Source organism: Salmo salar, chromosome ssa29 (assembly GCF_905237065.1).
Source record: "Salmo salar chromosome ssa29, Ssal_v3.1, whole genome shotgun sequence".
NCBI classification, from domain to species: domain Eukaryota; kingdom Metazoa; phylum Chordata; class Actinopteri; order Salmoniformes; family Salmonidae; genus Salmo; species Salmo salar.
This window is the reverse complement of record NC_059470.1, coordinates 13,722,003-13,737,838: the sequence shown is the minus strand read 5'-3', so window position 1 is coordinate 13,737,838 and position 15,836 is coordinate 13,722,003. Positions and strand designations below refer to the sequence as shown.

The following is a 15,836-nucleotide window of genomic DNA, read 5'->3' as shown; positions in this document are numbered from 1 at the left end:
ATTGATTTTTACCAGCACCATCAGTCCTCAATCAGACACATAATAAGACTAATGTCCACTACAAAGGCTGAGATCCATAAGGCCTAGGGGGGCAATTCCACGGTAACAGAATGATGCTGAGACTAAGATTCTTCACTTTAAAATGTATGTCAAACAAAAACCAATCATTGCAAAGTTAAACAAACCGTACAACTCTATGCACAAGGACCACTTTTAACAATTTCCACAAACTGTCATTCGGTTACCAAACTTTGCATCTGCATTGTTCTAAATCTGTTTTTCTAAAATGTTCAGTGGATGTTGTTAAAAGTAGTCCTTGTGCATAGAGTTGTATGCTTTGTTTAACCTTCAATGTTTTTTGTTTTTAGACATGCATTTTAATGTGAGAACTCTGCATCATTCTGATACCATGGAATTGCCCTCGTCATTGATTGCATGGACGCTATATAATGATAAAAAGATCACAAGACCCCTTTCCCTAAAGTTATCAGTTGCAGCAAAATTACCAACTTATAACATTTAAAGAACCCTAGTGGAAATGTTGAGGCACAGAATTATCAAACCTCAAGTGTGTAAAGCCAGGCATTTCTTCCTCAGTAGCAGAGGGCTATTATATTAGCTGTCACTAACCAGGTTTCCATCCAACCTTTTTGTACAAGTAAAGTACATTTTGGATAAAATAATGTCACGACAGGCTTGTTGGAAACAGAAACATTTCCAAATGTCGACAAAACAAAATATGCTAGACAAAGGATATTTTTGTGTCGGTAAAATTAATCATGTGCGAAATGGCAGGGGAAACACTTTTATTAGCAAATATTGATATAATAACCGTCATATCGAAGTAAATTGATATTGCATGACTCCAATATTGTGAACACCAATATTGTGGACCCCAGGAAGAGTAGCTGCTGCTTTTGCAAAAGCTAATGGGGATTCTAATAAAATAAAACATATTGTGTGGTCCTCCCACTACGACTCGGGAAAGCATGCAGTTTATTAGGCTACAGATTATGATAAACTTCACAGGGTGGTGAAAGTGCTGTGCACGGTAATGAGCTTGATGCTGCCAATCAATATCGAGGGTCTTTTCTGGTGACATGATCGATGGTTGGCTGCCGTTTGACAAATACAAATGATCTCGCTGTTTTGTCCATAATAATCTCATGTAGGTAGCCTACCTGCGAGCTGTTTGCTAGAGCACACGTGCCAAGACCAGAGTGGGCACATTCGCTATATAACGCAATTTTGTTTTTGACAAAACCATCAGAAACCCATAACTCTTATTTGTATTCGACTCATGGGAATTTAACCTCAAGTAATTTTTCTATGCACTACATCATCACACACACCGTTTTATCCACAGCAACAAAAGTTGCCGTGAACACATCTCTGGTGTGAAAATGCGCATATTTTTTTTAATGCCAATTTCAGAATATTTGCATGAAAGTCTGTGTGGTGTTAAACCGGGCTCCTGGCGTGATAACTGTTCCTTTCAGACAAGTACAATTCAAAGATGTAAGATTTGACTCTTTTTATTCCCATTACTATTACATAATTCTGTGTTAACTGCAACTGCCACAGGTATCTTAATCTTGTGCAGAACTTCAATGGTTTAGTGTTGTTGCGCAGTCACATGAGAGCAGGTTACACAGTCACCCAATGTTCAGAGAGGCTCTGCGTGGTCAGCACTGTTCACTCACTGCTTGGAAACCATACGCTGCCTCACAGGTCGTGTAAACCCCCCCTACTGTGAGGTGTCCGTACAATCCTTTTGCAGCTCTGTCTTGTTAAGTGTGTGTATACCATCCATTGGCAAGCTAAGGAACAATTTTCTTCAGAGCCAAAAGTCAACTACTTTTCTCTATAGTTCTTCCTGGTCCGAGGTGGCTTATAACTCTGCAGAAATTGAGCCACAGGAAGAGCTGGGTAGGGCCATCACATGGCCACAATCCTGGAATCTGGGCGTTCTCTTAATACCCCTCATCACGGTAACAGAATTAAACTGCATGGCCTTTGAGTTGAGAGGAGTGCAGGTCACGTGGTCACATCGATGCCCATCGCTATTATAAAATTCCATCCGTCTGGGCTGGATTAAATTCATTAGGTGGAAGGGTTTGATGCATAAATCATGTGCTCTGATTCAGAATTGTTTCTTTTAGTTTAGATGGCTCTAGCACTGCTTCTCTTTCAGAGGAAGATTGATGACTAACTTTAGGATTAGTCAGCTAGCTCCTGTCTGGTTTGCTATAGGCTGTGTCAGTGGTGAGTCAAGAGGGAAGAACACCCATCATATACGTTGCCTAGGAAGTTTGTATGATAGAGTTCTCCGTGATTTAATCCTTCCATTAAAGAAGGGTTCGACTCGTCTCTTGGGGGGGACACTGGTCTTTCATAAGGACTTATTTTGCTGCCCCTTGCTGCAGGCCGACATGGAGAGGAAGGAAAAGAGAAGTCCGTTATTTCCAGGAGGATCTGAGCAGAGTGCTGACAAAGGTTCCCCCTGTGACACTGACAGTGCAGTGGCCAGCAGAGAGAGGTTACTACTGCTCTCTGGGCACGATTTACTACTAGTCTACTACTACTGTCTCACTGTACTGTTTGTCTGTCTGTTAGTTACTGCTAGTTTTTATCCAGTGACTTTTTCTGTGATTTCGTGTGACTGTAGTTACATTCTAAATAGGCCTAGGTCTAGTATTCTCAACACAAACACTGAAAATATGGAAACCTCTGTTTGCCGTCTCAGTATGACACATGGCCAATGTTTCTCTTTCTAAGGGAATCTTCTGCTACGAGTCCAGTTTAGTGTATATAAATATGGAGTTTTTATTTAGGGTAAATCACAAGAGATTTTACAGAAATGATGTCTGGGAAAAAAACAGTCCCCTCAGGTTTCATTGTTTTGGCATGATCAATACATTCTCTTGGTATGCTATGCTGAGCTGACCGGCTCAAAGGCTACGTTTTATTTTTTGCAATGTTGACCACTTGCATGCCGTTTCCGTCCCATTTTGCTGTGTTGGCACTATTTCCCCAATGCCTGTAAGTAGGCTATGCCTCATTTTCCACGGAGTGTCTGTGAAAATTTGCACACAGAGGCTTTCAACGAAGAGGGGAAGAGAGATGAATGTAAATTGTATGTGAAAGTTGAGGACAGCCACAGTGACTCTGACTCTAATAGTTGCTGTCAGTCGGAGTATCACGTCTCTCTGTTGTGTCGATTCCACTCTAATTTGCTGTTCAACACTGTTTATTCCGTGTTTAGCACCACAGAGTTTGCCAGTGACAAGACAGGACTCTCCCAGCCTGCACAGGATTTTTGTCAACAAGGATTTTCACACGAGGTGTAGAATGTGATCCGCCGGTGTGAAGTGTGTGCGGCAGGTTTTTTGGACAGTTTGTGACATAATGTGCAGTAATGGAAGTATTTTAAGCTCAGGGTGGGTTCTGCCTGTGACTTCTCAATAGAACTAAGCATCTGCTTATCCAAATGCCTCCACTCCACTCCCAACTCACGTGACTACTTCAAGATAGCAGTATGAGGGGAATCCATCCCTCTCATTGACCTGTGCTCTTCACGCGTAATTGAATTAGCAAACCGTAGGCCTAATTTATATGCTTGCTGCCATTCACTCAAATGAAAGTTGCCTGGCGTCCAATTCCACTGCTCTGACCTGTATGTACTCAATGAAGCGACACTAAAGCGAGACTGTTAAAAGCCCATTTCATCATCCCTTTGTCTGTCTTACCCTGACCTTGTTCTCTTGTGATGCAGGTCTTGCCAGAAGATGAATGTCATCAAAGACAACAGAGACCTGGCCTGTTTCTACACCACCAAACACTCCTGGAGGGGAAAGTAAGAGCCACCTCATATTCTAATGTTCCTTTCCCTGAAAGACCTCCCATTGATACTGATAACATTCGTTCAACCAATGAAATCCTTTCTCTCTCCTTGGGGCTGGTTTGCTAGGCTGAGTTGGGTAATTAGTTTTCTTAATGTTCAGGTCACGGTCAACTAGGTAATGTCAGGTCCGGTATATTCCCTTCTACTCTTCATCGTTCTCTACTGTTCCACACGGGTCCTAGTTGTAGGCCTAGCAATCACGCAGCAGGACAGACACACTGTCAACACCAGAACAAAGGGAAAGCACTGAAATCCCTGACTCGGTGTTTCCATTGTGTGTGCGTTTCCTTCAATGGGTGACAAGGTGTACACAAATCACTAGTGTCAGATTCTCGCTAACCCGAATACATGTCTCTGAAATCCCAATAACCTAGATGGCGCAGGTTAGACTGCACTCGTGATCTATGACATAAGGTCATTAGTACAGCTGAATGGTAACAACCATGAGATCATGAATCAATGGGATCTAGGTCTATAAACTTTGGAAAGGAATGAGCAAATGTTACTAAACAAACTGGTCCCATCCCTTTTCTCTGGAAGGCCTCAACAGAGGTGAGACATTGAGCAGTAGACAACAACAGGACCACATTACTGATGCCTGCTTCCTAAAATAGCTTTGTCCCATTAAGGCAGCCATTGACTGTGGTAACTTTTAGCAGTAGTGCTAGAGTGCGGATTAGCAACGGGCAGGGTTGAGGGCTTCATAATATATCATCTTCCACACATCCTGTGTGCGTGTGGACACTGTGAACTGGACAGTCAGTGAGTGAGGCCAGGGCTTTGACTGGGAGGTCAAGAGAGAAGGGTTTTGTGTATTACATAATGTTGTTGCTCCTCTTTGCTCCCTGTGGCGCATAAGGCTGAAGTTAGGTCCTTTGCGGCTTTCTCAGCTTCACCCCACGACATTTTTGTTTGTTTGTGTAGCCTACAGTGGCCTATTTGCTGTGGCTTTATGGTACGCAGCCACGGTACCAGAATGCAAAGCCGGGCATCTCTACGGTGAACACGGAACATCTGCCAGGGGGCCAACCTTAATTACGATCAACCTTGATTAGCCTGCACTCTTTACTGAAAGTCCCAGCGTGAGCAGCACTTTTGTCCTTTTAATTGGAACCTCCTCGGTCCTGAAGTACAGTAGAGAGCAGGTTCAGTTTGAGGAAGAAGCTAGCTACAAGCCTCAGTAGAAAAGGTTCACCACCGATTACACGGCTTCAAAGGGCTTTTTCTGATGTGTGTGTAGTAGTATTTTCCTCTCCCACGGCTGTGTCCCTTCTGTAGTCTTAGTCCTTTTAAATCCTGTGACTCTTGGCATCTTAAGGCTGTATTAGACTTGGCCCCGGCGTGGCAAACAGGCTGCTCAATGTTGTGGCCACACAAAGGACCTCTCTCAGAGCCATCGCTGCCTGGATCGTGGACCGTCAAGAATCTCCGCTCCCCTGCTGCCATGACGAATCTGCTCTGAGCCGAGCGCGAAGGATTCACTCTACACACACAGACCACATCGGTTACATTTAGGCTACAGTTTACACACACTACTTACACAACACACGGCTGCCAAAACCAGTTTACCAGGAAACTGGTTTTGGCAGCCATGTGATTTGTGTAAGAAGTGTGTTTGGTCAGTGGCGATTTCTGAAGGCCTCAGGTTCTGTTTTTTTTCTTCATTGGATTGTTCATACCTTGAAAGTTCAAGCCAAGGTTATGAGGACAAGTGCTTGCCAAGATATGTGTTGAAGTTGTTCTAGGCTCATACTTACCTAATGGGATCTTAATGAGGATCTATGGGAGTGTGGTAGTTAGCTAGCTAGTGTCCAAGCACTAGTCTACCACTTAGTTTAGCGTCACTTAGCCTAGCTTCACTTAGCTTAGCTTAACCGCAAGTGAAGGAGTGAAGGCGCCATTACTCGGTAATCTGATTGACTGACTGCTTCTTTTGTCATCTTCTGACTAAATCAAGGCTCAGACTACAGAGCTCATCCTTTATGATAAAGTAAAATGGAGGCTTCTGTCCAAGGAGGGCTTTTGTTAAAATGTCAACGTGAAGTACCTTCAGAAAGTATTCATACCCCTATACCTATTCCACATTTTTTTTGTCTTACAGCCTGAATTCAATGTTAATTAAATGGATTGTTTTTATCCAATATTGCATTTAAATAAGTATTCACACCCCTGAGTCATACTTTGTAGAAGCACCGTTGGCAGCGATTACAGCTGTGAGTCTTTCTGGGTAAGTCTCTAAGAGCTTTCCACACCTGGAATGTGCAACATTTGTCCAATATTCGTTTAAAAATGTTTCAAGCTCTGTCAAATTGGTTGTTGATCATTGCTAAACAACCCTTTTCAGGTAGATTTAAGTCAAAACGTTAACTCAACCACTCAGGAACATCCACTGTCTTCTTGGTAAGCAACTCCAGTGTAGATTTGTTTGTTTATTATCCTGCTGAAATAGGAATTCATATCCCAGTGTCTGGTAAAAGCAAACTGAACCAGGATTTCCTATAGGATTTTGCCTGTGCTTAGCTCCATTCCATTTATTTTTTTTATTCTTAAAAACCTGAAGTCCTTAACGATTACAAGCATACCCATAACATGATGCAGCCACCACTATGCTGGAAAATATAAAATATTAAAGTACTACTTAAGTTGTTTTTGGGGGTATCTGTACTTTACTATTTATATTTCAGAGAACTTGTACTTTTACATCACTACATTTCTAAAGAAAATAATGTACTTTTTACTTTATACATGTCCCTTGACTTCCAAAAGTACCCATTACATTGGAATGCTTAGCAGGACAGGAAAATGGTCCAATTCACGCGTCCCTGGTCATCCCAACTGCCTTTGATCTGGCGGACTCACTAAACTCATGCTTAGTTTGTAAATGATGTCTAAGTGTTGGAGTGTGCCCCTGGCTATCCGTCCAAAAATAATAATAATAACTGGGCCATAATATTTGCTTAATATAAGGAATTTCAAATGATTTATACTTTTACTTTTGATACTTGCGTATATTTAATGCTGAATACTTTTAGACTTTTACTCAAGTAGTATTTTATTGGGTAACTTTCACTTCTATTAAGGTATCTTTACTTTTACTCAAGTATGACAATTGGGTACTTTTTCACCACTGGTCAAATGGGAAAGAATTCCTCAACAAAACCATGTGTCCATGCAAGTAATTTGTTTATTGGCCAAAAAAGCTCATCTATGATTCTTATGAAGCATCACTTGTGTGTCCCAATCTTCATTTTACTTTTGTTTTGGTCTACCAACAACATGCGGGAGGAAGAGCGGCTATTGCGCTGTTAACTGCAACGTGACTGGGCTATATTCCGTGGCCTGTAGCCCCAGCTTCTCCTAATCTGTACCGGGTCTCATAAATGTGCTGCTATACTCACAGAATGTTTCAGAGATATAAAGTTAGGCATTTCATCAAATGTTCGCACTGAAATGACCAATAATACTGTGCGACTCTGGTTCTTTTCATCTGTTTGGTCTGGACTGCATTCTCACCTGCAGCGAACTGCACCATGGTCCAAATTGAATCGGACCGAGACCAACCTTTAAGAGCGAGCCATGGTGCCTATTTTAATTTTTGTGTGCTACGAATAGTGTTCACACTAGTCCAAATGAACCCAACCAAGAGGGTAAACGCATCAAGTTGTTCAACATTTTTGGGCTAAGACAGATTTCCATGCACATGGACGTCTCTTTCAGTTTGTGCAGATGTCTGTTTAAACGGCTACTGGATTTTCCTAGCATTAGCATGTTGGCTAAATGTTTGGCGTGTTGCACATAGCAACATTCCTAATGATTTGGATTCAGTTAGGATAGTTTTTACCATTTAGAGATGTGGGGTTTGTGTGAGCTGCGAAAGAGACGTGATTGTACCAAGGTTTCCAGCAGACACAGGAAGTTGCTTAAAGTGATGCGTTATTCTGAAATCTGAGGCCGGAGGAAAGCAATGCAAAACCCCAAAGTTTGCACAGAGTGGAGGAGGGATGGCTTTAACACGCATAGATGACTGAAGAAGTGGTCAGTTAAGTTATGCCTAGTTCATTTCTCACAGGTTTTTATGCTCTGTCAGTGAGGTTGAGGCCTGTACTATGCACTCTGCTGCATCTTGTGCTTTCTCTCATATAAACTCCCATTATTGGAGGGGAAAAACCGTAATCTCTATTACATCCTGGTAACATAATCCACCATAACCACCCCCTGCCTGCCTTCCTCTGTCCCAGGCAACAGTGAGGAATTGTAAAGGAGGGAAGCGACATGGATTCAGTCAATGGAAAGGCTCTTTCAGTGTGTGTTTGTACACAACAGTATGCGTGCGTGTATGTGCACTTGTGTGTACGTCATGTACCAAAGCCTGGCTGACTGTAGACAATTGATTTTTCAGCTGGAGTCAATAGCTCAGTACCAAAGTGCTTATCACTGCCTTGCTTTGCATTAGGCCTCAGTGCAACTCTATAAGCTGTGTGCAACACAACAGCAGACTGCTGTGTTTTTATATACACCGTGTACTTTACCCTCTGTGGCAGACAGTCCCGTCAGGTGAGAGTGATTCCTGGCTAAAGTCTCACTCGGGTTAATAGGCATACTGCATACTTTACTGTAGTTATCTATTGATGGAAATAAATCTTGGCCTTGGAATTCATCTCTTGTTCAGAATACCTTCTGGGTTTAGCTGTGGTACGGCTTTCGAGGAAATCTAGCCGGTTGGACTGAGTTTCAGTGGAAGACCTTCAAACTGCAAACGGGGGGGAAGATCTAGCCTTTACCTCCATCTCCAGTAATAATGAATAGTTTATCTATCTAGCCTATTGAGTTGTAGCACTGCCAATTAAATGTTCCACTGCTTCCAATAACACTCGTATGAACTTTGATCGCAGTGCCTTTATGATGATATAAAGCACTCTGAAGTCATGGCGGGAGAGACTGAACGATGACTGTTGTTGTGAGGAGCTGTATACGGTTCCTGCCCTGTACATGACACAATCTCTGACCCATGTAAATATGCTATGTGGAGTTTTCTGACCATGTGACCTGCTCAGGAAAACAACTGAGCCCCTAGTTAAAGCTTTTAACCTGGGCCCAGAATAAGCAAACAACCCTAGCCTTGGCTACATCAGTACCTGTCCTGGGCTGTTCCAAACTTAGTGTGCTGGTGAGTGGCTGTCTGCCTGGAGGGTATGACTAATTAAACAGTCTTGTGAGGAGGTCGGGCCCAGCCACTGAGCAGCAAGGTCAAAGGGTCTGTGTAGGAGGGTGCCTTTCAGGGGCCCTGCACTTAGAGCTGGGAGGGTGGAGTTGGGTAGGATGAAAGGAAAACGATGTGCTTGATGATGATGGAGGAGGAGAGGGAGCTCAGTTCTGCTACTGGGATGCAGAGACTGTAGAATCCACCAAAACCTTGACTCTGATTACTCTCAATCTACCTCTGGATTTCTATACTGATATCTGGGCACACTCAGGCATGAATAAAAGGCCTTTCTACCAGTTTTATCCACTTTGTTTCTCTTTACCTAGTGAAGCTGTGTGTGCGCACAGGGCTCAACGTCAGAATGTTTTGTGTTGAGGACAACAACAGTGATTAGGAAGTGCTGAAAGTGCTCCTTTCAGCTCACACAGACTCCCGTCAGCTATTGAAGAGAGGCAACTCTGTGTGAATTCAAGGTCTACACGCATGACAGTCTTCTCCTGAAAATACGCCTATGCCTAAATGTGTATAGGTAGAGATTGTAAAACGACCATAAAGCCTCATAATGAGTAGTTGATGTAGGGTCGACGTGATTGTTGAGCAAGGAAGTTTGCATGATTGTCGTCATAAGGCCGGTTCACCCTTCCTGTGTTGGGTCGGTCAGTCAGCTTCCACTGAATCTTTTTCCTCACTCATTCAGCACATTTAACAGCATTAGCGTGACCACAGCATGGTTAGCAGTATGTTGGAAGATGGCCAGAAATAATCCCATCCATTCACTATGTCCAATTGAACAACCCAGGAAATAAGTCATTTGGGGGTTAGCTTAACATCTGAGCCTCACATCTGCCTGGATTAGTTTTATAGTTCAGAGGTGGATCGGGGTGCAGCTTAGCGGAAACTCTAAAGCCGGTCTGAGGTAGCTAGGGTGGGGGTGGAGGGGTAAATGGCAATTGTGATTATTGATTGCATTTTTCATTCACATCGGTGAAGACTTTTGTTTTAACCATGTCTCATGGAACTATCAAGTTAAGGTAGATTATGACTAACTAGGTTTCCCCTTTCATCTGTGATTTAGCTAGCCAGCTAGCTAGCGATTAACATTAGCAGATAACACATTTTGTAGGCACAGACCGCATGCTAACTAGCGTTTTACAGAGAATAAAATACACAAACGTATAGTAAAAAAAAAATGGATTTGGCAGCAAAGTGGAAAGCAGAATGGTTTTCTCCATCTTGTTTAGAGAGATGTTGCTACTTGACAGCACGTTGACTGCATGCAAGTGCCATTCGCGGAGTGGTCAAGCCTCGAAGAACAGCAAAAAATCACAATTATAAACTGGGTGGTTCGAGCTCTGAATGCTGATTGGCTGAAAGCATGGTATATCAGACCATATACCACTGGTATGACAACCATTCATTTTTACTGCTCTAATTACATTGGTAAACAGTTTATAATAGCAATAAGGTACCTCAGGTTTGTGGTAAATTGTCAATATACCACGACTAAGGGCTGTATCCAGGAACAGCCCTTAGCTGTGCTATGTTGGCCATATACAACACCACCTCTGCCTCATTGCTTAATTAACGAACAGAGTGAACTATAAAAACGGACGTTACAAGCGACCTGGTGGAATGTTAAAATATCACAACCTCGTTAAGATTTGGATTCAATTAATTGTATAGCCCTACCACACATACACTTACAGTGAGTGTATAAACATTAGGAACATCTGTGCTTTCCATGACATGGACTGACCAGGTGAAAGCTATGATCCATTATTGATGTCACTTGTTAAATTCACCACAATCAGTGTAGATGAAGGGGAGGAGACCGGTTATAGAAGCATTTTTAAGCCTTGAGACAATCGAGACACGGATTGTGTATGTGTGCCATTCAGACGGTGAAGGGGCAAGACTAAATATTTAAGTGCCTTTGAACGGGGTATGGTCGTAACAGGGTTTCCTTTAGAAAAATGTGCCGCCGGACATTAGACCGGCAGCATTTTAGATATACTGCACATTTTGAGATATGTACCGAATCCATATGCATTGGGTGTGTAACCTGATTAGGGCGTCCACCTACAGTGCTCAGAATGACAAATGTGATTTAGGTGATTGTAATTCATATTAACAAAATATTCAAGTCGACGATGCAACGATGTTTGGTCCTTCTTACCGAATTCTGATGTTCACTTTGAAGATGTTAGAATAACTGTCCAACAAGACAAGTAACGAACAGCAAAATCACTAGCCTATGTCAATCTACTATCACCCATAGTAGAAAAGTTGACCTGTTCTATTGGTCAGCTTGTTGAGAAAGAAATGGCCTGTTCCAAACAGACTCTGGGACACTTGTGGGACAATAGATCCCAAATTCATACAACCAGTAGGCATAGGCTACATAAAATAAACTTTGAAAAGCAATGAGTCTGATGCAACAGATCAGAACATTTAGCTTAAAATGTTGATAAACTATTTCTTCACATTAGGCGTAGCAGTAGGATAAGAGTAAATGTTCGTTCCATAATGCAATTAGCGGGTAAACACTTGTCAAAAGGGCACTGCACATGGGAGCAGTTTCATGTGACAGATGAAAATAGCCATTAGAAAGAGGGGAGATCTAATATGCAACAACTAGCATGGGTTGCTACTAGGATTGTGCCTTTGGGTACTGGACAATGAAAGAAAGTTGATATATAAAATAATTGCCTCCACGGATATGGTATGATTTTGGCTCGGCTACTCTGAAGCAGGGTAAAACATGCCTCATAATATGTAGTAAAACATTCAGGTTTCAAACAATTAAGTACATGTTTTCTAAATGCATACTGCCCCAGCTCATTGCGAGGTGGTGTTGTGACGCACTGATGAAGCCTGTCTTCCGTTGCCTATGTATTTGCTGTTTGAGATGCGATAGCAGCCGCTCTCGTGCTGTCTGACAGAAGCCTCTGTATCTGTATGCAGTGCGTGAGTGATAAATAAGATGCATAACAAATATACTGTACATGCGCCAATTTAATTCCCCCAAATTATGCAAATTAACATATAGACCGATAAGCATGATCAGTCAAATGTATGTATATCGACTGGTATTTCCATCAATGAAAGGCTAAAAAGCATTATTTCGCAATGGGATTTCTTCTTCTCCAGGCTTTTAAATTTTTTTTATCGGCCAAAAGTCGTCTATTACCGGCTAACGGAAACCCTGGGTAGTAGGTGCCAGGCGCACCGGTCTGTGTGTCAAACAAGTTTCCCCGTGTGTATTAAGAATGGTCCATCACCCAAAGGACATCCAGCCAACTTCAACTGTGGGAAACATTGGAGTCAACATGGGCCAGCATCCCTGTGGAATGCTTTCAACGCCTTGTAGAGTCCATGCCTTGACGAATTGAGGCTCTTCTGAGGGCAAAAGGGGGTGCAACTCAATATTAGGAAGATGTTCCTAATGTTTTTTACACTCAGTTTATAAACAGTCAGCTTTACAGTGGATGCTCTTTTCGACTCCCTCTGAATGTGGTCGGTCACATTTCTCATAGATCTCGGAGCACACTTCCCTGGGCTTATACAATAACTCAACCACCATCTCCCTCAGTGTCAGCTACTACTTGGATTATGTTTATGTATGTATGTATGTATGTATGTATGTATGTATGTATTAGGAATGCAACGGTACAGTGGGCCCACGGTTTGGTATGTATCACGGTTTGTGGGTAACGGTACGGTTTTGGTATCTTTATATTTAAGAAAAAAATAAAAACACATCATCCTTTAAACAATGAACTCTTTATTTTGCCTATAGACAACAACAACAAAAAACGTTCCATTCAGAAAAATGGCAGCATGACTTGAGTAGACCTGGTTTCTGTCTCTGTATGAAATCAAGGGGGGAAAAAACATAAATTAAGTGCTTAGCTTTGACAACCTATCAGTGGAGAGAGCTAGATAGTGTGTCTGTGTCAATTCGGTTTCAATTTCTCTCCGTGATGTTTCAGAGTTTGGGCATTACTTTGCTGCTGAAATGTGTGCGGGAGGGGACGTTGTAACGCGGTTAATTTTCTTTCATCGGGTGACGAAATCACGAGTCAGTAACCACCGAATAGGGCGGCAAATCTTTGGCTATGTTTTTCTGAGTTTGTCGCAAATTGCTGTTGGAAGGCAGCAGCGAGAGATTGTTGTGTTTTCGCTAACGAGTTGACTCTCCTTGCGCCACCTGCAAGTTATACGGCCTGGTAATGGTGATGTAAATGACACATCGTGTTGGAAGTGTTTCCACTCGAGTAGCCGACATTGGCAAAGCAATGCTTTACTTTGTTTGTGTATGGTCTTCTTACCCTCGTCATCGTATTGAACGCTGAATTCAAAATGTTCCCACACAGCTGATTTGAAAGAGGTCGGTGCCTCTTCAAATTTGCTTCTCTCTGTCTCGCTAGCGCTCGCCATTGTCACATTGGAGCTGAGATAATATTTGTTTTTAGTTTCCCCTCTCTTCATGGGGCCCCTTTAAGGGAGGTTTCCTACTGAGATGTCATTGCAAATCGTCCATTAGTTGTTCTAAGGGGGAGGGGGTTGCGGCCTCTACATTTTGAGACATTGCTGTGGAGTAAAGTTTGTCAGCCCTCACAAGCTGCGCGTCTGGTTCTGTGGGTCTGAATGTACAGCGTGCGTGTAGTCTGCAGGGCAATAAGGACGTTTTGGAAATGATAGGAAAATGACAGGCATACCGTAATTCCGCGGTTCAAGTGTGCGTATTGAACCGTGGGGGCGTACCGAAGCATCCCTAGACTATGGATGGATGGTTATTCAGTTCCAGTGACAAAACACTATCAGTTTTTCAGAGCTCCACTCATCCGTATTGGTACAGAATAAACGTCTGCCTCTGAAAATAGCACCATATTCCCTTCATCGTGCATAGGGCTCTGGTCAAAAGTAGTGCACTAGGGAATAGGGTGCCATTTTGGATATACACAAGTTCCCTGGTCCATTGGTCTCACTCTGTCCAGTGTCAATCTCCCCAGACATAATAGGTCTTTATTTCTGCCATGGCTATTTCCAGCTCAGGAGGTATTTTGTGAAGCATTGACTAACGGGGAACAATGTTAGCATCATTTTATCAATGCTAATGGAATTCACAAGCCAAGCCAATGCTAAGCTAACCTCTGTCACTTCAGAAATACCACCACTTAGGCTACAGCAAGGGCAATCATGTCCACCACCTCCCTCACTGCAGTTATCCACAGTCCACTCCACACTGATTGTTTGCATCCCAAATGGCACCGTATTACCTAGGGCTGGCACAATTACCGTGTAATTGTGCAACTGACGATTATGGATGAACATCGTCATGAAAATAAAATAACTGTCATAACTGTAAAAAAAAGTGTATTTATTTATTATTAGTTTTGTGTGGTGCTGACTGCAGACAGGAAGGCCTGACAAAGGTGTGGATGAGTCAGTTTCCGCGGTAACATTGACTCTTTACAACCACTTTGGTTGCCTTGAGTTCATTTTGGCAGAACAATAAGTCATCTAAAGGGTCATGACTGTTACAGCCCTGCTATTACCTATATACACTCTACCTTTGACCAGGGCCTATAGGTCTCTGCCTCTGGTCAAACGTAATACACTATGTAGGGAATTGGGTGCCATTATTAGGTGCAGACATTGTTTCGGCTGTTAAGCTACCTCCTGTGTCTTGTAGGTCCTTGTGTAACAAATGTTGTGTAAGTAGGTATCGGGCTTACTGAGCTCCCCTCTTCTATGTTTCAGGTACAAACGAGTCTTCTCCGTGGGCACTCATGGCATTACCACGTACAACCCCACCACGCTCGAAGTCACAAACCAGGTCAGGGGACTCCTCTTTAATCCCGTCATGTTTTCTCTGTCTGAGTCATGTGACATTCTCCATGTGATGAGTACCATTTATGTGATGACTGTCAACATATTTTTTCTTCTGTTTAGTCCTAAATATCCCAGTGGTTTTGTTCAGCATATCCCCTGTCACCAAGTTGATGAAAATCTACGAACTGTCGTTTTCACTGTTATGGAATGTGACTTGTTGACATGTTGGTCTCTCTGTCTCAACTCTCTGTGGTGCCCTGTAGTGGCCGTACGGGGACATCTGTGGCATCACCCCGGTGGGAAAGGGCCAGGGCACCGAGTTCAACCTCACATTCCGCAAGGGCAGTGGCAAGAAGTCAGAAACGCTCAAGTTCTCCACAGAGCACCGGACAGAGCTGCTCACAGAGGCACTGGTGAGAGAACAACACCATTGGTTTTGGAAGAATATACTTTAGAAATACCTGAGGAGCTTGGTTCAACTGCCTTACCTCATCACAACACAAATATAAGCTTTTTTTTGTCGATTGTTTGTAAACCATAGAATTTGAAGAAAAACATTGTATAACTTAAAAAACATGGCTCAAGCTAGCATTTTGATCTCATAAGTGGTCAGTCCATAGCTCCATCCGTCTATACGTTTGAGTGGTTACATTTCTTAAGCCCCACCCCCTCAGCTGTTTCCCCCAAAAAGTGCTGAGATGACTGCTTAGTAGTTGTTTGAATCCCAGATTGCCCTTTGTAATATGTTGTACTGGGAATCACTCACCTCCTCCCCCCACCAGAACCCATGTGTAGCATCAGCCATTATTTTTTTCATGAGAACGCTCAACACATTAGCAACAGTGGCCGACTGTTGGCCGCTTCAGAAACACCATCGCATACAATAAAAGT

At 42.8% G+C, this 15,836-nt stretch overlaps 1 protein-coding gene and 1 long non-coding RNA gene across 11 annotated transcripts in view; one reads left to right on the top strand and one right to left on the bottom strand.

Annotated features, from left to right (window-relative positions):
• Positions 1 to 15,836, top strand: part of LOC106590186 (dnaJ homolog subfamily C member 13) — a 45,362-nt gene that overhangs the window by 1,174 nt on the left and 28,352 nt on the right. For 7 of the 10 annotated variants that reach the window (XR_001325015.2, XM_014180914.2, XM_014180912.2 and 4 more), the window contains exons 1-4: positions 1,526 to 2,539; positions 3,776 to 3,856; positions 14,874 to 14,949; positions 15,209 to 15,358. Coding sequence is in view for 9 of the 10 variants with exons in the window: in XM_014180914.2 (XP_014036389.2) it covers positions 2,205 to 2,539; positions 3,776 to 3,856; positions 14,874 to 14,949; positions 15,209 to 15,358 (642 nt within the window). In the remaining variant the exon portion in view is untranslated. Of the gene's footprint in view, positions 1 to 1,525; positions 2,540 to 3,775; positions 3,857 to 14,873; positions 14,950 to 15,208; positions 15,359 to 15,836 lie in introns of those variants that run through there. The other 3 variants (XM_014180915.2, XM_014180916.2, XM_045710972.1) reach the window with 2 other exon arrangements.
• On the bottom strand, positions 12,872 to 13,575 carry LOC123731555 (uncharacterized). Its single transcript, XR_006762724.1, has 2 exons — positions 13,439 to 13,575; positions 12,872 to 12,975 (listed from the first exon to the last, which is right to left on the bottom strand). It is a non-coding gene; the product is annotated as an uncharacterized lncRNA (long non-coding RNA).